Below are 17,653 nucleotides of genomic sequence, written 5' to 3'. Positions count from 1 at the left end.
AAATTTGTCAACACAGTATATGCCAAGTTAGAGATGCTGTTTACATACATAAGGCTAAATCATGAAAACACTGTAAATTGTGTAAATGTACAACCCAATCTAAGTAAACTATTGCAATAGCTATAAATACTGCATGTGAAAGTGAGTCTTTTGAAATATGTTTTACCCAAACATTAAAGATATATAGGCTACAGTGAAAGTGAATTAATTCAGTTCAACCATTCATATTCACACAATTAATATGAATTGATAATATGAAGAGATAAATGCAGGTTCTGTGCTCAGTGTGTACACGACCAATCACTATTCGTTATTCAAACAGATACAAGAAAGAAGACCAATATGAATTCAGTATTTAAAGACAAATACGAACTCAGAATGATGAATATCAATACAGTGCTACCTTTAACTAATAGTCTGTCTATCATAAAAAACAAATGAAATCCCTACAGAAAAAAAACAGAGTGATTTGATGTCTTGGTCAAGCGTTTTATTGACTAGAAACTCCATTTCCCATAGTTCCAGGCGACTTAAGTAGGTCAAAGGTAAACTGTCATGTCTGTCTGCTGTGTTGCATGCTGAAAGTTCCTCACCAATTACGGCAATAAAAGTGTGTGTATCGTTTATTCTGAATGCTGGTGACATGTTCCTGAAAGAGAGCAGACAGTCTCTTTGATACACGGTCATTTCATGAGCGGAGAGTCGCTGTTCGACAGAAATCCCGTACTGGACTGCTGCGGAGGCTTGAATAACGTGGATTACAGTCAGGTCAGATCTCACTGCAGCAGCCTTTAGTTCCACCTCTCTGCTCACGCAGCAGCAAGGCAGTGCTCATTAATCATCATCACTGCGTCGTGGTATTTTATTTTTTTTTAATGTAATTGTTTGCTCAATTGATAATGAAAAATATTAACAAACGTGCATTGATTATTTGTGCACGTGAGTGCTGATGTTGCACGTGCTGTGTACAGACTGTCATCACAATCTAATGATTTTCAGAGCCCCAATAATATTCAGCCAGCAGCTGCAGAACCGCAGCAGCGTCAGAACAGCAGCAGCAGCAGAACGGAAGTAGGGGCGGAGCTTATACAAATAGAGTTGAGATACATAAACGTGTAGGCTAATGTTCTTTTTATTAAATATGAGCTGTTTTCACATGGATTTTGATCGGGATGATAATATTTAACAACAATACAGTCAATTTTCTGTACATACATGCATAAGATATCATGACGTACAATGAGCAATATTTTAAAGCATAGCCTATTAATCATGTTTAATGTTACATATGTTTAATGTTATATTTCAAAGAACTTTTTTTATTATAAATATATATATTAATAAATGTGTAACATTGTAAAGTGTTTCCCATTTGACTGTATATGTTCACATTGTTACAAATAATACTTAAAGACAGAATATGTGACGTAGGCCTATTTAATATTTTGTATAATCGTATGAAATTCAAAATAAACTTTTAACACAAAGCCGTGAACAAGTGAAACGTGCATTTATCTGCATGAAAAACCAACAGGACGTTTAAAAAAATATATAGCTAAAATAATAATTAAAAAAAAGAAAAATGTATAAACGGCTCATTTAAAATAAACACCTGTGAACAATATAGTACATGGGTACAAGACGTCAGGATAATTTTTATTCCTGGACATAATAATAATAATAATTATTATGTCCAAGCAAGTCTTTTATGCTCTTGCCATTTAGTTATTATAATCCGTTAATTAATTTTCATTCTTAACAATATAACGTGATATGATTTGAATATGATTTGCAAAACATAGGCTGACATTTCTTTCAAAGTACTAAGATCCAGTAAGATCTCACTCCAAAAATCATTATCTTGACTTCTCACTGTCTGTATCTAATATCACCAGAATTACATTTGTTTAGATATGCACATAATTATAAATAAATATTTGAATGAAATTAATGTTAAGGGTGTCCAATCCTGCAGACTTTAGCTCTAACACCTGAACCAGATCTTCAGGATTGGTAGATACTTCCAGACGGGTGCGTTGGAACAGATACACACACACACATATATATATATATATATATATATATATATATATATATATATATATATATATATGCCAGCTTTCTCATTTAGATTTTAAGAATACAGAATATTGGCTTAATCTGATTCTGTTTATGGCCGTCAGGTTAATGTGTTACATTACATAATCAGACCATGACCAATTTCTGTTTAATTTGATATGTCTTGTGCATGTAAACGCAGTCAATAGGCTTTTATGATGTTAGCCTATCTAATATGTGTTACAGAGACTATGAAGAGGAGACTGCTCAGGGCAATATCAGCCCCTCTTCTCCATAAACAAAGAGCAGTCTTCAGACAGCAACTGTTTAAAAGGCTGTTTTGTTCCTTTCTAATGCCCTTGTGTACTTGGTGGCGTCAATAAATCACAGTTTGTTGCATAATGAAGTCTTCTGCGTAAACGTGTGTGTCAGATTAAATGGATTTAATTTGACTAGTTGTGAAAACTGCCACTGTAATTAATACAGGGCAAGTCTCTTTACACAGTCTCTGCTAAAATGATCAAGTAAACAGTAAAAACAATGACCTTGTTTATGTTTTAATGAATTTAACCTGATGTTGTAGACAGAGACTGCAAGGCTTCAGGTGTGACGTTCAGATCTGATGGTTATAGTTGCTCAGTCAGCATGTTATGATTGTAAGGTCAGTAATGGATGTTCAGCTTTAAAAGTGCAATATGAAACTCTGCCCTCTTTTTTCAACTGTGGTTGAAACATAAATTTACTTAATCTTACCCCAAAAATCTTCAATAGTGCATCTGTTTTAAAATGAAGAGTGTAATTTTTTCGATTTTATAATTTCAATTTCTTCCACTGTAGTTTGATGTGCAGGCAGCTAAATGTATGTTGAGTTTGTGAAGAATGTAAACACTAACTGTGACTCTGTGGTGCTTTGTTTGAGTGGTTATACAATAACCTTTCGCTCAGCAGAATATATAGTTCTGCTCATGCATATCTATTTAATCTGCTATGAAATGTCTCATACTACTATAAGATAAGTATCTTTTAATGGGAATGGGATGGAAGGGACAGTATAGAGTTGTGCAGGGATTTTTTTGTGTGTGTGTATGTATTTTTGTAGGCCAACCTTTAAGTTAGCATCACCCTGCTTCCCTCGACAAAACGTCAATAGGGTTTTTTGCTTGGCTTCATTGCAGAAATAAGCTCCGTGACCAACAAAAGTTGATTTTACACGTTTTGTTCATCACGATAATCTTCACAATTGTACACAAGATTTATGAAATGTGAAGCCAAAATGCAGTTGGCAGAAGTAGCTAAAGTTGATCTTCAACACAGTTTGATGTCACTGGTGGTGTAGCAATAGATCATCCATGTTCATACCTGCAAACTCTGGACCGGAAAATTTGAATTCTAAAAATTTATTGGAATCAGCAGTTGAAATTGTGTTAGAAAATTAGATTAGAGATACATGTTGTTTATGTTCTAAAACAACACCAATGTCTATGATAACATCCTAAACTGTAAAAAACTATGATTTAAACAACTTTATAGTTCACATAATACAAAAAGGTTTTCACAAAAACAAAAAGGGTTTATAAATTGATAAATCTCATATTTCAGCCTAATAACTGATTATGTATGTTATATATAACTGGTCTGAACCAAAACGGCAGACAGGCTGAATAAAAATGCAAATCTCTGACTTTAGGTGGTGCTTATGGAAGAACAGAAATACAGTGGTTACCCCTTACACAAAGCAGCACTGCAATTATAAATTACTTTATTAGGTATTTTACGAGGGTTAGATGGAAAGAAAATGTCATTGAATCTTATCTGAAGACACTCACTTCCCTTCAAAATATATATTTTTATTAACCCCCCCCCATACACTTTTTTGCGTGAATCACGCCTATTTCAATGTCAAAACAGCTAATTTCACTAAAAGGCGATGACTTTGCATGTATGCATGTTCTGTATTTTACCTAATATATCGAACAAGTGCACATTTACACACTTTTGTTTGTTTCTCTCCCCAGATGGACATGTCTGTGTTGACAGAGCTGTCAAGGTTAATAGACCTGACAGAGCCCAGGTTCTGCGTGGCTGTTATTGCTATCATCTTCAATCCTTTCTTCTGGAATGTGGTGAGTCACTATTGCTGTGTCTCTTCAACTTTAAGGGACTATATCACCATCAGGATATGTTTATGATGTATCGCATGACTCTGTGTTTCTCACGTAATGCTGTTATGTGAGCAAGTCTTTCTTGTATAACGTTCATAAACATTAGTCCGACTTCGGTTGTCCTCCCGCAGGCTCAATTTTAAAAACACTTACAAAGAGAATGAGAATGGTGAATGCTATACTGATTGCTCTTGTTTGAAATAGGAAAGCACAGGCCTAGGAAGAACTGATGTCACAAAGCTGCTCTATTATGACAATGTAAATGAGTGTCGTTGTAGCACAGATTTAAAGTATAAAAGAAGTTACAAAAGGGAGTATTTTTGTTGTTGTTTTTTTTTCGTGGTTGTGGCAGCTTTAACTTTATTTCTTGTGTCCCGGACTTGCATGCTGTGATAAGGCCTCTTTTGAAATAAAAGTCATATAGGATGTTTTCTTATAATAAATGGTCCGTTAATTGCTAAACAAATTACGTTTTCAAAGAGGATGTTATTGAAGGATTTGCATTAATCCCTCAGAAACACATCTGATGGGGGGGCTGGTATGCATGACACAGCCTAATTGTACTTACTTAACACCGACTAGTCATTCAGACAACCCACCGACTAGCTGATTATTAAAATGTATCGTTTTGCACATGCTTAAATGGAAAAACCCCATGAAATCATTTGATATGCAGATTTATTTCCTGTGTTAAAGTATTTTCTTCTGAAACATGCAGTTTGGGTTAAATCACAGCAGTGAACCATGATACTTGCTGCTTGCTTTGGTGGGAGGTGGTATTGGAGGTGGGAGGGGCATTCTCATTTTAGAGAGCATTTGATTGGACGCAAATCTCTGAAGTGCAGGAGAGTCGTTAATATTTTTGTTATGTGTTCTAGGGGGGAAAAACTACATTTTAAGTGTGTGTATTTGCTAAAAGTTAATTAGTTACACTATACAATAAGGTTCCATTTGTTAACATTAGTTAACATGAACTAACAATGAAAAATACTACAGCATTTGATGTACTACAGCAGTATGATGTCATACTGATCAGGCCCCGCCCATGACTGCTGATGGACTGTCCCGTATTATCATAGACTCCGCCCTGAGCAAGTTGTACACTGTCTGCCATTGTCCTGACACCGGAACAGCTGTAGCGACAAGATTGTCTCGTAACCTGTGGAGGTGTTTTGTTGTTGGATGTAAGAGTGAACATAACAGTCTTCATTTACTGACATCAGAGCTGCTGAACGCAGTGGATTAGTTTTATTTTTGAAGGGAATGCGCCACAGATCCAATAAACACATGTGGTTTCTGTCCCTGCTGTTTACGTTCACAGACATAGCCGAATGTGTTTGTGAACTTTGTGTGTTTTTGACATAACTTTGTGTGTATTTGGCAGTTTAAGGGCAATAAAACGTGGAAGAGAAGTTAGGTTAATACTCACGAGATGTGCCGTCTGACAGCCAGCTTTCTGTGCATGTGCTTCAGGTGTGTGCGCTCAGAAAACCATAAATGAGAAGTTTAACCCATTTGTGCCCAAATTTTTCTGTATGGTTTCATGCATATAGTGCTATTAGTGTCCTATGTGAACATGTTCTGCATTTATTTTCCCCAGGTTTACGTTTTTTTTCTTAAAATGTGCGGCAACTATAGTTGCTGGTGGGCAAATATGTTGTATGCACCCCTTCAATGTCAAATTTGAAGAGGAGGAGAACATTTGGCATCTAACTCAAAATAACTGCTTTCAACAGATCAACAGATCGACCAAAGTCGAAGAACATTCGATGTGAACCCAAAAAAGCTGCATCTAGTTTATAATCTCTTGAATATGAAAACACAACAAACAACAAATCCATTTGTCTTAAAGTGGTGGAACATAGTGCAGAACAAAGTGCAGCCATTAAGTTGCCCCAACAGAGTATTGTGAATCAAAAAGTTAAATTACATCGTTCATTAGAAAAAAAATACATCTATATTTGACCCTGGACCAGAAAACCAGTCATAAGTCGCACGGGTATATTTGTAGCAATAGCCAACAATACATTGTATGGGTCAAAATTATCATTTTTTTTTTCTTTTATGCCAAAAATCATTAGGATATTAAGTAAAGATCATGTTCCATGAAGATATTATGTAAATTTTCTACCGTAAATATATAAAAAATTATTTTTGTGAGTGGATATGCATTGTTAAAGGGTTAGTTCACCCAAAAATGAAAATAATGTCATTTATTACTCACCCTCATGCCGTTCCACACCCGTAAGACCTTTGTTAATCTTCGGAACACAAATTGAGATATTTTTGTTGAAATCCGATGGCTCAGTGAGGCCTACATAGGGAGCAATGACATTTCCTCTCTCAAGATCCATAAAAGTACTAAAAACATATTTAAATCAGTTCATGTGAGTACAGTGGTTCAATATTAATATTATAAAGCGACGAGAATATTTTTGGTGCGCCAAAAAAACTAAATAACGACTTGTATAGTGATGGCCGATTTCAAAACACTGCTTCATGAAGCTTCAGAGCATAATGAATCAGAGTATCGAATCATGATTCGGATCACTGATTTAAATATGTTTTTAGTACATTAATGGATCTTGAGAGAGGAAATGTCATTGCTGGCTATGTAGGCCTCACTGAGCCATCGGATTTCAACAAAAATATCTCAATTTGCGTTCCGAAGATGAATGAAGGTCTTACGGGTCTGGAACGGCATGAGGGTGAGTAATAAATGACAGAATTTTCATTTTTGGGTGAACTAACCCTTTAAGGACTTCATTTGGACAACTTTAAAGGCAATTTTCTCAATATTTAGATTTTTTTGCACCTTCAGATTCCAGATTTTCAAATAGTTGTATCTCGGCAAAATGTCCTATCCTAACAAACCATACATCAATGGAAAGCTTATTTATTCAGCTTTCAGATGATATAAAAATCTCAATTTCAAAAAAATTGACCCTTATGACTGGTTTTGTGGTCCAGGGTCACATATAACAAAATAAATAAATATAAACAAACAACAATATATAATATATAACAATATATAATATTATGAAAGCAAAAAGCACTAAACAAGACCAATAACCTTGATTTATTAACCCATTAAATACAGTGTACCCCATTTTCCCCATGCTATATCTACTTACAAGTCATTTGCCCACCGGCAACTATAGATCACTTGTAAGATTTGTTTTGTTTGGATGATTCTAGAGAACTTCATGATTATGTAGATAAATATATATGTCAAAAAAAAAATACTTAATAGTAACATGAAAATTTCTTTTCTTTGGGAGGGTCTGCCTTTGCCATGCTTCCTGGAAGTAGGGGTAGGAAGTTGACAGCCTCATGTGACAGGAAGAAAATGAATACCTTTTTTTTTTGTTCTTGAAATCCTTTATTTGGTTGTTTGCTTGCATGTCATTGAAGCATAAAACATGGATAACATCTAGAAAAATACTTACAAAAGGAAAATGTCAACTATACAATGCGGTGGGCTTAAATGGGTTAAACTGATATAGCTTTAAAACGCATGCAAATAATAAACTTACATGATGAAGAAGAAATGCAATATCCCTGAGCGTGATCACGATATAGATGATAATCAAAACCAAGCCGATGTTTTGTTAGTATTTGGCAGAGTATCCGATGCAGGCAGGAGCTGTGATCGTGGAAAGGGGGCAGGGAGCAGCAGCTCATTTGCATTTAAAGACACATGCGTGAAAACAGCATGTTTTTGCATGCACTCAAAATGAGCATTTACAACATGCTATAATAAATGATCGGTGGGGTATTTTGAGCTGGAACTTCATAGATACATTCTGGGGACTTATATTACATCTTGAAAAAATGGGCATCCGATGTCCCCTTTAATGCATTAACTAATGTTAACTAATGGGACCTTATCATAAAGTGCTACTAGTTAATTTAATCTAACTTTAATTGTGACTTTGTGAGGTTTTTAAAAGGTTTTTATACATTGCTTTGGTAATGTGTTAATCTTCAAAATATCTCATAACTACACTTACGCCATCTACAAAATGATCTTACACATTCATAATTCATACTTCAGTCACCTATAACGTTTGCTATATTTGGATATATTCACACCACGTCACATTAACACATCGTATCACAGAGATTTCCCTTCCTCTACTTCGCTGCATCTGTGAAATGACTTTATTATCTGTGAATATGAGTCATATGTCATGCTGAGCTGGGCTGTCATTGTGGATAATACAGATCTGTATGCCATTGTCTGCCAGGTGCATTGTGGGACTCGACTAATCTTTAAGCTGCTTATTATCAGAATCATTCTCCCTGGGTGGCTTCTTTGTCCCTTTCCCAGGTGGATCGGCTTTATGGACAAGACAACTTCCTGTTGTTTTGCTGTCAGCGTGCATGGAGGTTGTGCTGCTATGGTAGTTATTGATTTTCAAAGTCTGATCCAGGATCTGGTTGAGATAGATGTAGGACATGTGGTCAGTTTTGGGCTGGTTAGCATGACCCAGTTATCCCGTCATGGCAGATGCTGGTAACTACACCATCTGGAAAGTGGGATGCTTTTAAAGGAGTGTTCTGCGTTCAATATGAGTTAATCTCAATCGACAGCATGCGCGTGGCAAAATGTTGATTACCACAAATTCTTTTCCACCCCTTTTCTTTAAAAAAAAGCAACAGTTTGGGTTACAGTAAGGCACTTACAATGGAAGTGAATGGAGCCAATCTGTTACAATGTTACAATACTCACTATTTCAGAAGAATATGTGTGTTAACCAGTGTTGTTTTTGTGAGATACTATTATTACTGTAACTTTTATTAATATTTTGAATTGTTTTTATTTTCATGTTTTCGTTTGAAGTTTAGTAATTTTGCTGCATGTTCTTGTAATTTTATTATATATATATATATATATATAATTATTATTATTATTATTATTCATTTTTGTTTTAGTTTTATTTATTTTAGTATATCAAAATAAATGAAGATGAGAAATGTTGACATAAATGTCTGACATAAAATGTTGATTTTATTTCAAGTATTGAAAATGTATATTTTTTTAAACTGTAATAATGCTGATGTTAACATGATTATAGTGTGAAAAAAATCACTTATTAACCTTTTCTGTTTAAAGTCATCACCATTACAATGAAGGGCTGGGTAATATGAACCAAAAATCATATCTGATATTTTTAGGCTGAATGGTGATACACAAAATGTATCTTGGTATTTTATACAAAGTGGCCAAAAAGTTTCCCCCTTCCCCCTTTTACAAGATGTAATATAAGTCTCTGGTGTCTCCAGAATGTGTCTGTGAAGTTTCAGCTCAAAATACCCCACAGATCATTTATTATAGCTTGTCAAATTTGCCCCTATTTGGGTCTGAGGAAAAACACGCAGATTTGGTGTGTGTCCCTTTAAATGCAAATGAGCTGCTGCTCCCCGCCCCCTTTCCAGAAGAGGGCGGAGCTTTAACAGCTCGCGCTTCAGTTGCTCAACAACAACAAAGCTGGAGAATCTCACGCAGCCAAAATGAGGATTGTCAGTAACGGTGTTCAGCCTTACATTGTTCAAACCGGAGTCGACACTGATGGAGAGACTCAGGAAGTAGTTACAACTTTTAGAATGAAACTGGACGTTTCTGAACAGTTAGTGGATAAATTTATGTAGTTGCTGTGGAGTTGATTCAACTCATCCACTAGCATGTGCCGTCATGTTAACCTTTTGTGCAAAACCAGCGTTATATAAATAAAAGTACATTAATAACCCATCAATAGTCTCTCTTTACAGTTACTGCTCTCATTAAAATGCAATTTCTTGTGTTACATGTACAATTTTGGACCTACTTTTAATGTATAGCTTAGCACAATGTATATTTCATGATGATTTAAACAGCTGCTCAGCTCAAATAACACACATTTTAATGGAAGAATTAATGAGATTTTATAAAATAAACTTCACCAAGAACTGGTCACATTCATTTTCATTGTAAATGCCTCACTGTAACTTAAACAAAATTTTAGTCAAATTTTTTTTGTGCATTGTCACAAATGCTGTCGATTCAATTTAACTTGTATTGAGCCCAGTGGTGATTTAAGAGCTGATCTTGGATCTGTTGTGTAGGTTTAGACCAGCAGGTCTTTTATGCATGCAGGTTTGCAAATGGTGTTCTTTGTTTGACTGTAACCAGATGTATCTGCACACACGAAACACTCACTCAGACACACTTAACCACAGCGCGGCGAGTAAGCTTTCAATGGACCTCTCTCCTTAAGCACCACCAACATTCATCTGCACTTGTTTGTTGTTTTTCTTCTTTTAGCACTTTCCCTGCTTTCATGCTGCATTATTAGTGCACACCATTTAGAGTGCGTAGTCCTTCTAAAGAAGTTTTGGCCTTTTTTTTTTTAGTTACAGCCTTCAGCACTCTCAAGCAAACATTAGGGTTCCTTTTAAAGAAATTACTGCACAAATGCAGTGTTATTTCAGAGGTAATGGGTGCGAGAGGCTTGCAGCAGAGTATATGGCAGGTCGTGTAGGAGCTACCAGGTGAGATAACAATAAAAAAAACAAAAAAAACAAGGATTTTGTTTTTTAAACCAATGCTTGTGAGTGTTGTGAATTATTGACCAAGTGTTGTACCTTACATAATGTATATACATTTTTATGCCTCGTAATTTGGTTTTCTTTATTTTTTGGTTCTGCTTATCAACATTGTCAGGTGAAATTATCTAGCTGGCTGACATAAATGAGGTTTACATTTTCTTTTTTTGAGTTGAAAATTACAGACCAATTTGAAGTTTCTGTTTAATTTTAATAACTGTATAATTTCGAACTATTGTTCCAAAATTGCTTTATAATAAAAATGTTACATTTAATTAAAAAAATCTATTTATATGTTTGAAAAAATGTAAAAAAATATATTTTAAATATTTAAAAATAAATATTAAATTATACACTAGCAGTGAAATTAACTATTGAATAATTAAGGTTGTATTTTTTAACAAGTCTCTTCTGCTCACCAAGGCTGTATTTGTTTGATTAAAAATACAGTAAAAACAGTAATATTGTGAAATATTATTACAATTTCGAATAGCTGTTTTCTATGTGAATATATAGTGAAATGTAATTTATTCCTGTGATCAAAGCTGAATTTTCAGCATCATTACTTCCTTCAGAAATCATTCTATTATGACGATTTGATGCTCAAGAAACATTTCTGATTATTATCAATGTTGAAAACAGTTGTGCTGCTTCAGATTTTTGTGGAAACTGTGATACATTTTATTTTTCAGGATTCTTTGATGAATAGAAAGTTCAAAAGAACAGCATTTATTTGAAATAGAATCTTTTGTAACATTATAAATGTCTTTACTGTCACTTTTGATCAATTCAGTGCAGCCTTGTTCACTTTTTTTTTTTCTTTTTTAAAAAAATATCTTACTGACCACAAACTTTTGAATGGTTGTGTATCATGGTTTTTACAAAAATATGAAGCAGCAAAAACTTTTAACATTGATAATAAATCAGAAATGTCTCTTTTGGCTGGTAGTATAAATTCTATAAAATATACAAATTATATACAAATTAGATAATGTAAAATTAAAACCTGTAATTATATAATGATTATATATTTTAACTTTTATTTTATTTCATACAATTCAAATTCCTAAAAATATTAAATGCATAATTTTTGTTTTGGCACCTTTGAAGCAGGACTTCTAGTTGCACGCCGTGAGGAATCGTTCTGTAGCACAGGTGCAACGGTGCGGGACGAGATGTGTGCCAAACTTTATGAGCAATAGTACTAGTGATGCTGCACGTCATCACACACCGGCACTGAAAAATATGTTATAAAGTGCCCTGTAGGATAATGCAGTTGAACTGAAAAAACATGGACATGAAGGTTCATTTTCCTGCAATGCGGGAACACGCTGTTTCCCTGTGTTCTCCTGCCGGAGTAGAAAGAGTATGTTAAGGGAGATCGAGATGTCCTCTCCTTCGGCGTGACCTTTTCGCTTCACACAGATCCTGCCTGAGCTTAGCAGCAGCTCACAGGAGCCGCTCTGTTCCTCGTGTTGGCATATGCACTTACTGCAGAGACAGGGCAAGTTGTGATTATTGCATAATCAGCCGATTACAATTATTTAATTTAATTACGATTATTTTGGATTATTGTGCATTTTTAAATGTTTTGTGGCTTTTAGTCCATGTGCGTTAGCTTTGAGCCGTTTGTACTGCGGTAAACACAATAAACTATTAAAAACATAGAAAATGAAGGTGTGTGTTAACCTGTGGTTAATGGGATTGGGAAGTGAACTAAAAATAGTAAAATAAGAATAAAAATTGTAATATTTAAAAATATTCATGTAATTCTCCCTCTGTGTAATATTTGTTTACAAAGCATTTTATTGTTCCAACATTTCTTTATAAATAAAATTTAACATTTGATTAAAAAAATATTAAATAATTGTAAAATAAATAATACTGCTGGGTCAATGACGTGACGGGTCATTTTTTTCGTCCAAAGGCCTTAATAATAATAAAAAACAAAGATATGACATCCAAAGTATGTAAGGCAGTACAACTAGAACTCTTTTATTGAATCCAAAAGGTTTTAATTATATTTTGCTACATATAAAGGTATTTTAAAGATTTTGAAGTGTCAAAAGGTCATTCGGTTTAACCGTCCAAAGGCCAGTACAGCCATTTCATTTGTGATTAAAATATCTTAAAATGTTATAAATATTTTTTATTCTGGCATGATTTTATAACATCATATATCAACATAGTGCAAAATGGTATTAAAATTATGTGTAGAAGTCGTTGCTTTGTTATGAGAAAGAATGTCCGGAAAAATGAATTTCATTGATGTCATTTGGAGTAACCAATATAAAGGGACCATTTTGGATCGAGTCATGCGATCAATATCATGTGACAGGATGTGACATCATTCAGACACCTTCAAAAACCACATGGTCATGAAGCACAGTAACTTTCTCTTAACTATTTGAAAAATTCATGTTTTCACTTGCTCATACGCATGTCCCAAAACATCAGGTCATTTGGTACAACTGCTATAAAACATGGAAAATGTTGTAATATTTTAAAAACTTGTACTAAATATAAAATGTTTGATTGTTCTTTTGCTAGCTAGCTAGATATCAGCCTGTTAGCATTGTTTGAAAATATCGTCATTCGGTATAACCAAAAGTGTCATTCGGTAAAACCGAAATTTTGGTTAAACCGAATGACTTTTTTGGTGACAAATTTTGTCCATCTTGTAAAACATGATAAAAGCAGTGTTAATTGATTATAAAAACCACATAATCTCATTGTTACTGCATATAAACACTTAATAAAACTTCAAAATGAATTATATCTCCATTAGTTTTTCTTTTTACATTTTTAAAAACCTTATTCGTCAATGACCCTGCTATAAAATATACAACAGCAGTGTTATTGGGAAGTGGACTAAAATAGTAAGCCAAAAAGAAAAATATTTGAATATTTAAAACTCCTTTTATTGTACCTTTCATTGTATGATTCTGAAATTACTTTTTAAAGAAAATTTAACATTTGACATTTGATTTAAAAAAAAAAAAATTAAATATTTTTTAAAATAAATCATAAACAATAAATGTAATAAAATATACAACAGCAGTGTTAATGGGAAGTGGACAAAAATAGTTAAGTACAATAAATAGTAATTTTATTGTATGATTACAAAATTTCTTTATAAAAAAATAACATTTGATGAAAATAATCTTTTAAATAAATTTAATAATACTGTACTTGTTTTAAAATATACAACAGCAGTGTTAATGGGAAGTGGACTAAAAACAGTATAGCCAAAAAGAAAAATATTTTAATATTTAAAAATATTTGTTTACAAAACCTTTTATTGTACTTTTCATTGTATGATTTAGAAATGTCTTTATAAAGAAAATGTAACAGTTTTTATTTTTTAATAATTAAAAAAAATATATGTATTAAATAATAATATACAACAGCAGTGTTATTGGGAAGTGGACTAAAAAATATATATATTTAAAGTATTCATGTGATTCAATTCCTGTGGAATATTTGTTTGCAAATCCTTTCCATTGTACATTTTATTCTATGATTCCATTTCCAATGTAGATTTATGGCTTCTTAAAGCTTAATGTGTATTAAGCTCGGAAAGTATTAAACTCATGCAAGTGACATGAATTAAACATTTATATCATTCACAATTACTGGTGTGAAAACTAATTATATCGCAGCATCTTCTCAAGCAGACGCTTTCACACCAGCCAAAAAAACTCTGACGTCAAACTGGTGTCTACACCTAAAGCTCTAGTGTGAAATTGTCCTAAAAATACGACTTTTACGCCTCTAATAGTAACGTATTTCCTACACTTCTAGTATTGCATATTGAATAAAGTATGGAATCTTTTCTTGACTTGGCAGCTTTATTGTCACAAACCCCTGCTGTGGCCAAAGATTTCCGGTGTGCGTCTCTTATGTGGGCCACAGCACTGCAGGTCCTGATTATTACAGCATGAACATCCGTTTATCGTCGCTCTGTTCCTTACTTCCTCCGACACACTTACACTACCAACAGGGACTCGATCTCGTTTGAGCAATAATTAGGTCTGTAGGACAGGAAGTCTGCCTGTATTGGAAACAGACAGAGATCTGAGTTTGTGTTCAGAATTGTTTTTTATTTTATAGTTTATTTTAATTTATTTGTATTTTTATTCATTCATTTCTTTTTTTGCAGTTTAGTACGTGAATCAGATTTTATTTCTAACTACAGCGTCTATATTTAGCTTCATATTTTTAATTCTATTCCCTTTTCTGTGATAGAAATGATGGCCAGCCAGCGGCATGAAAGTTCTAATTGGCACTCTACACTACTTTATTTGACTGACAGAGGCTTAATTGATTTCTTGGATGCCATCATCTCAGTAGATGTGGAGAGGTTGCTATTTTTGGATGCATTTTCTACCTAACTGCAACCTAAAACAACCTTACATGGGCATGAAACTGTGTCATGCACTGGATTCTGGAACAGACACTTGGAAAATCTAGTCCTGGAATATATTTGGAGGAATTTATGTGAAAGGTATTTTAAAAAAAAATTATAATAATAATAAATATATATATATATATATATATATATATATATATATATATAAACATATATGTTTTCTTAAATACTTCATTTTTTTTATTTTACAGTGAAATATTACAATAGTAAAAAATCTTTTTTTGTTTTAAATAGTAATTTATTTTTTTTTACTTAATAATAATAATATAAAAATAGTAAGAAAATTAAGAAATTAAGAATGCTAGAAGTATTAGTATTGTAAGTATTAGTATTTATATTATATTATTATATTTTTTATTTTTATTATAAATAATAACAATACTATTTTGATTATATAGCCATTTTTATAAATAATCACAATTTTTTTGGTCAAATTGTGCAGCCTTATGAACAAGCAGAGCAAACCTGGAATGTTTTTTAATCATTCATTCAAATTTTAAATTTTTTATCAGAAAAATCACAGATCTTTTCCTGAAAATCATGCATCTTTATAATGCATAAACACTTCTTCACAGCTCTCTAATATATTTGAGGCCATCAGCACCAATGTCTGTTTTTTTTTTTTTTTTTTTTTTTAATATGACTTACATCCACCCATGTGCTCATCAAGACATTTCATGCATTCTTTAAAGTCTTTCATAAAACTTTAACAAGACTAGCTTACTACCAAAAAAAAAAAAAAAAAAAAACCCAGAACAAATAACAAAAAAGGAAAAGCGGTGAGATCAGTGCCGACCTCAAATGACTGAATGTCGATGAAGAGCTACTGATTGCCTCACAGAGGTAAAAGAAATGGGAGCTCGGCTCTGACTATGTGAATAAATGAAACATTTCTGGCTTACAATGATTCCAGGAACAGCTGGCCGATGAGTAACACTGATAATCAGTGGTCTCATAGTTTCATTAAGTATATAGTTTTATGACTTTGTGGCAGCAATTTCCAGACTTTTATGAAAACATTTTGATTTTATATATATATCTCCAGAAATGCTACTTCTCAGGAAATGGAAATGAAATAATTAAACACAGTGTTGTCAAAGTTGATATTGTGGCTTTATATATGGTCAGACACTTGAGTGTATCATTATATTAACATTTTAACAAAATCAAGCTCAAATGGAGTTAAAAACCACCGAATTTCGGACATGCATGTTTGAGGCTGCATATGAGGCAGTTAGTGCATCACATTATGTTTTCATCAACTTACAGGTTATAAAATTTACTGTAGCTATATGTGGTCGCTCTGTTTTTTCTGTCATTTGGTTAAAATCTCATGTTATTAAAGACAAAGTGCTACACACAGGCTATTTAAGTCAGAATTGACTATGACACGATCAGATGCTGGACTAAGAGACTCTACTCCACTCCTCAAATACATAAAACTTTGGCTGTTATATATAGTGTTTGTTGAGTAAAGAAAACATTGTACATATTCAACAAACAAGTTCTTTATTTACCCTTGAATTGCAAACAAGCAGAGACGGTCCAAGCTATGTGCTGCACTTCATTCACAATAGAGGTGGGCGGAGTCATGAGGTTTAACCAACATTTTGAGGATCCAGTGAAGTTACGAGGTTTAGTCACAGCTCTTTTTAATACTTTTCATTGGTTAAATATTTGCAAAACCCACAGACAGATGTAAATGGTGACCACAACAACACGAACAAAGAAGCTAATTTAAAACAATAGGACAAAGATATGAAATAAAGAGTACTTTAAGACTTTTATTAGGCTGGTGTCACTTTAAGACTGAATGCATGGATCTGATAAACTTACACATCTAGTTTTCATCCAACTGTTTACGTTTGTTTAGGACACAACCGACTGGGTTTACATGAATCCTCCACACGATGGGCATTTTGATAAAATTGTGTGTGTATTTGACTATTCAAGCATAATAAGCTGCGAAAGATAACTGAATTTGGTATCGCACACTGTCTGTGAGAGGCAACTTTCTGTGCACATGCGTCAGTCAGCGCAAGTACAGCATTGAGTTCTCTTTCGTGGATTATCGTGCTTAATAACACTTTTTAACATCATGCACATCCCTCACTTTATTTTCTCATTCATGTATGTTTCTTTAACACTCTAACGTGTCAACTTTAAGTGTGATTAATTATGAAGGATCGCATTTTGTTGATTTTGCGTTGTGTTCTGTGATTGCAGAATTGCGAAAACTGGGGGTACTGAAAAGATCTGCAGTACTTAAAAAGTGCTTTTATACTTTTGTTTTAGCAAAAAAGATAATGGCAGCCAAGTTTGAAACAAAGGTTTGGAGGGTGAATACTGTAAATAATAATAGAAAAGTACATTACATTTACATTTAATCATTTAGCACAGTGTTTCCTAACCA

General features: G+C 33.4%; 1 protein-coding gene across 2 annotated transcripts in view; it reads left to right on the top strand.

Moving 5' to 3' along the window:
* The first annotated feature begins 522 nt into the window (after nt 1-522).
* pemt (phosphatidylethanolamine N-methyltransferase) overlaps nt 523-17,653 on the top strand; it is a 74,456-nt gene continuing 57,325 nt past the window's right edge. The window contains exons 1-2 of one of the 2 annotated variants that reach the window (XM_051914267.1): nt 523-768; nt 4,074-4,181. In XM_051914267.1, the coding sequence (XP_051770227.1) occupies nt 691-768; nt 4,074-4,181 (186 nt within the window). In that variant the 5' untranslated portion in view covers nt 523-690. The remainder of the gene's footprint in view (nt 769-4,073; nt 4,182-17,653) is intronic. The other variant, XM_051914266.1, reaches the window with a different exon arrangement.

The sequence above is a fragment of the Ctenopharyngodon idella genome, chromosome 12 (genome assembly GCF_019924925.1).
Source record: "Ctenopharyngodon idella isolate HZGC_01 chromosome 12, HZGC01, whole genome shotgun sequence".
Classification (NCBI taxonomy): domain Eukaryota; kingdom Metazoa; phylum Chordata; class Actinopteri; order Cypriniformes; family Xenocyprididae; genus Ctenopharyngodon; species Ctenopharyngodon idella.
Note: the sequence above shows the minus strand (reverse complement) of the source record. Positions and strands in the feature narration are given on the sequence as shown.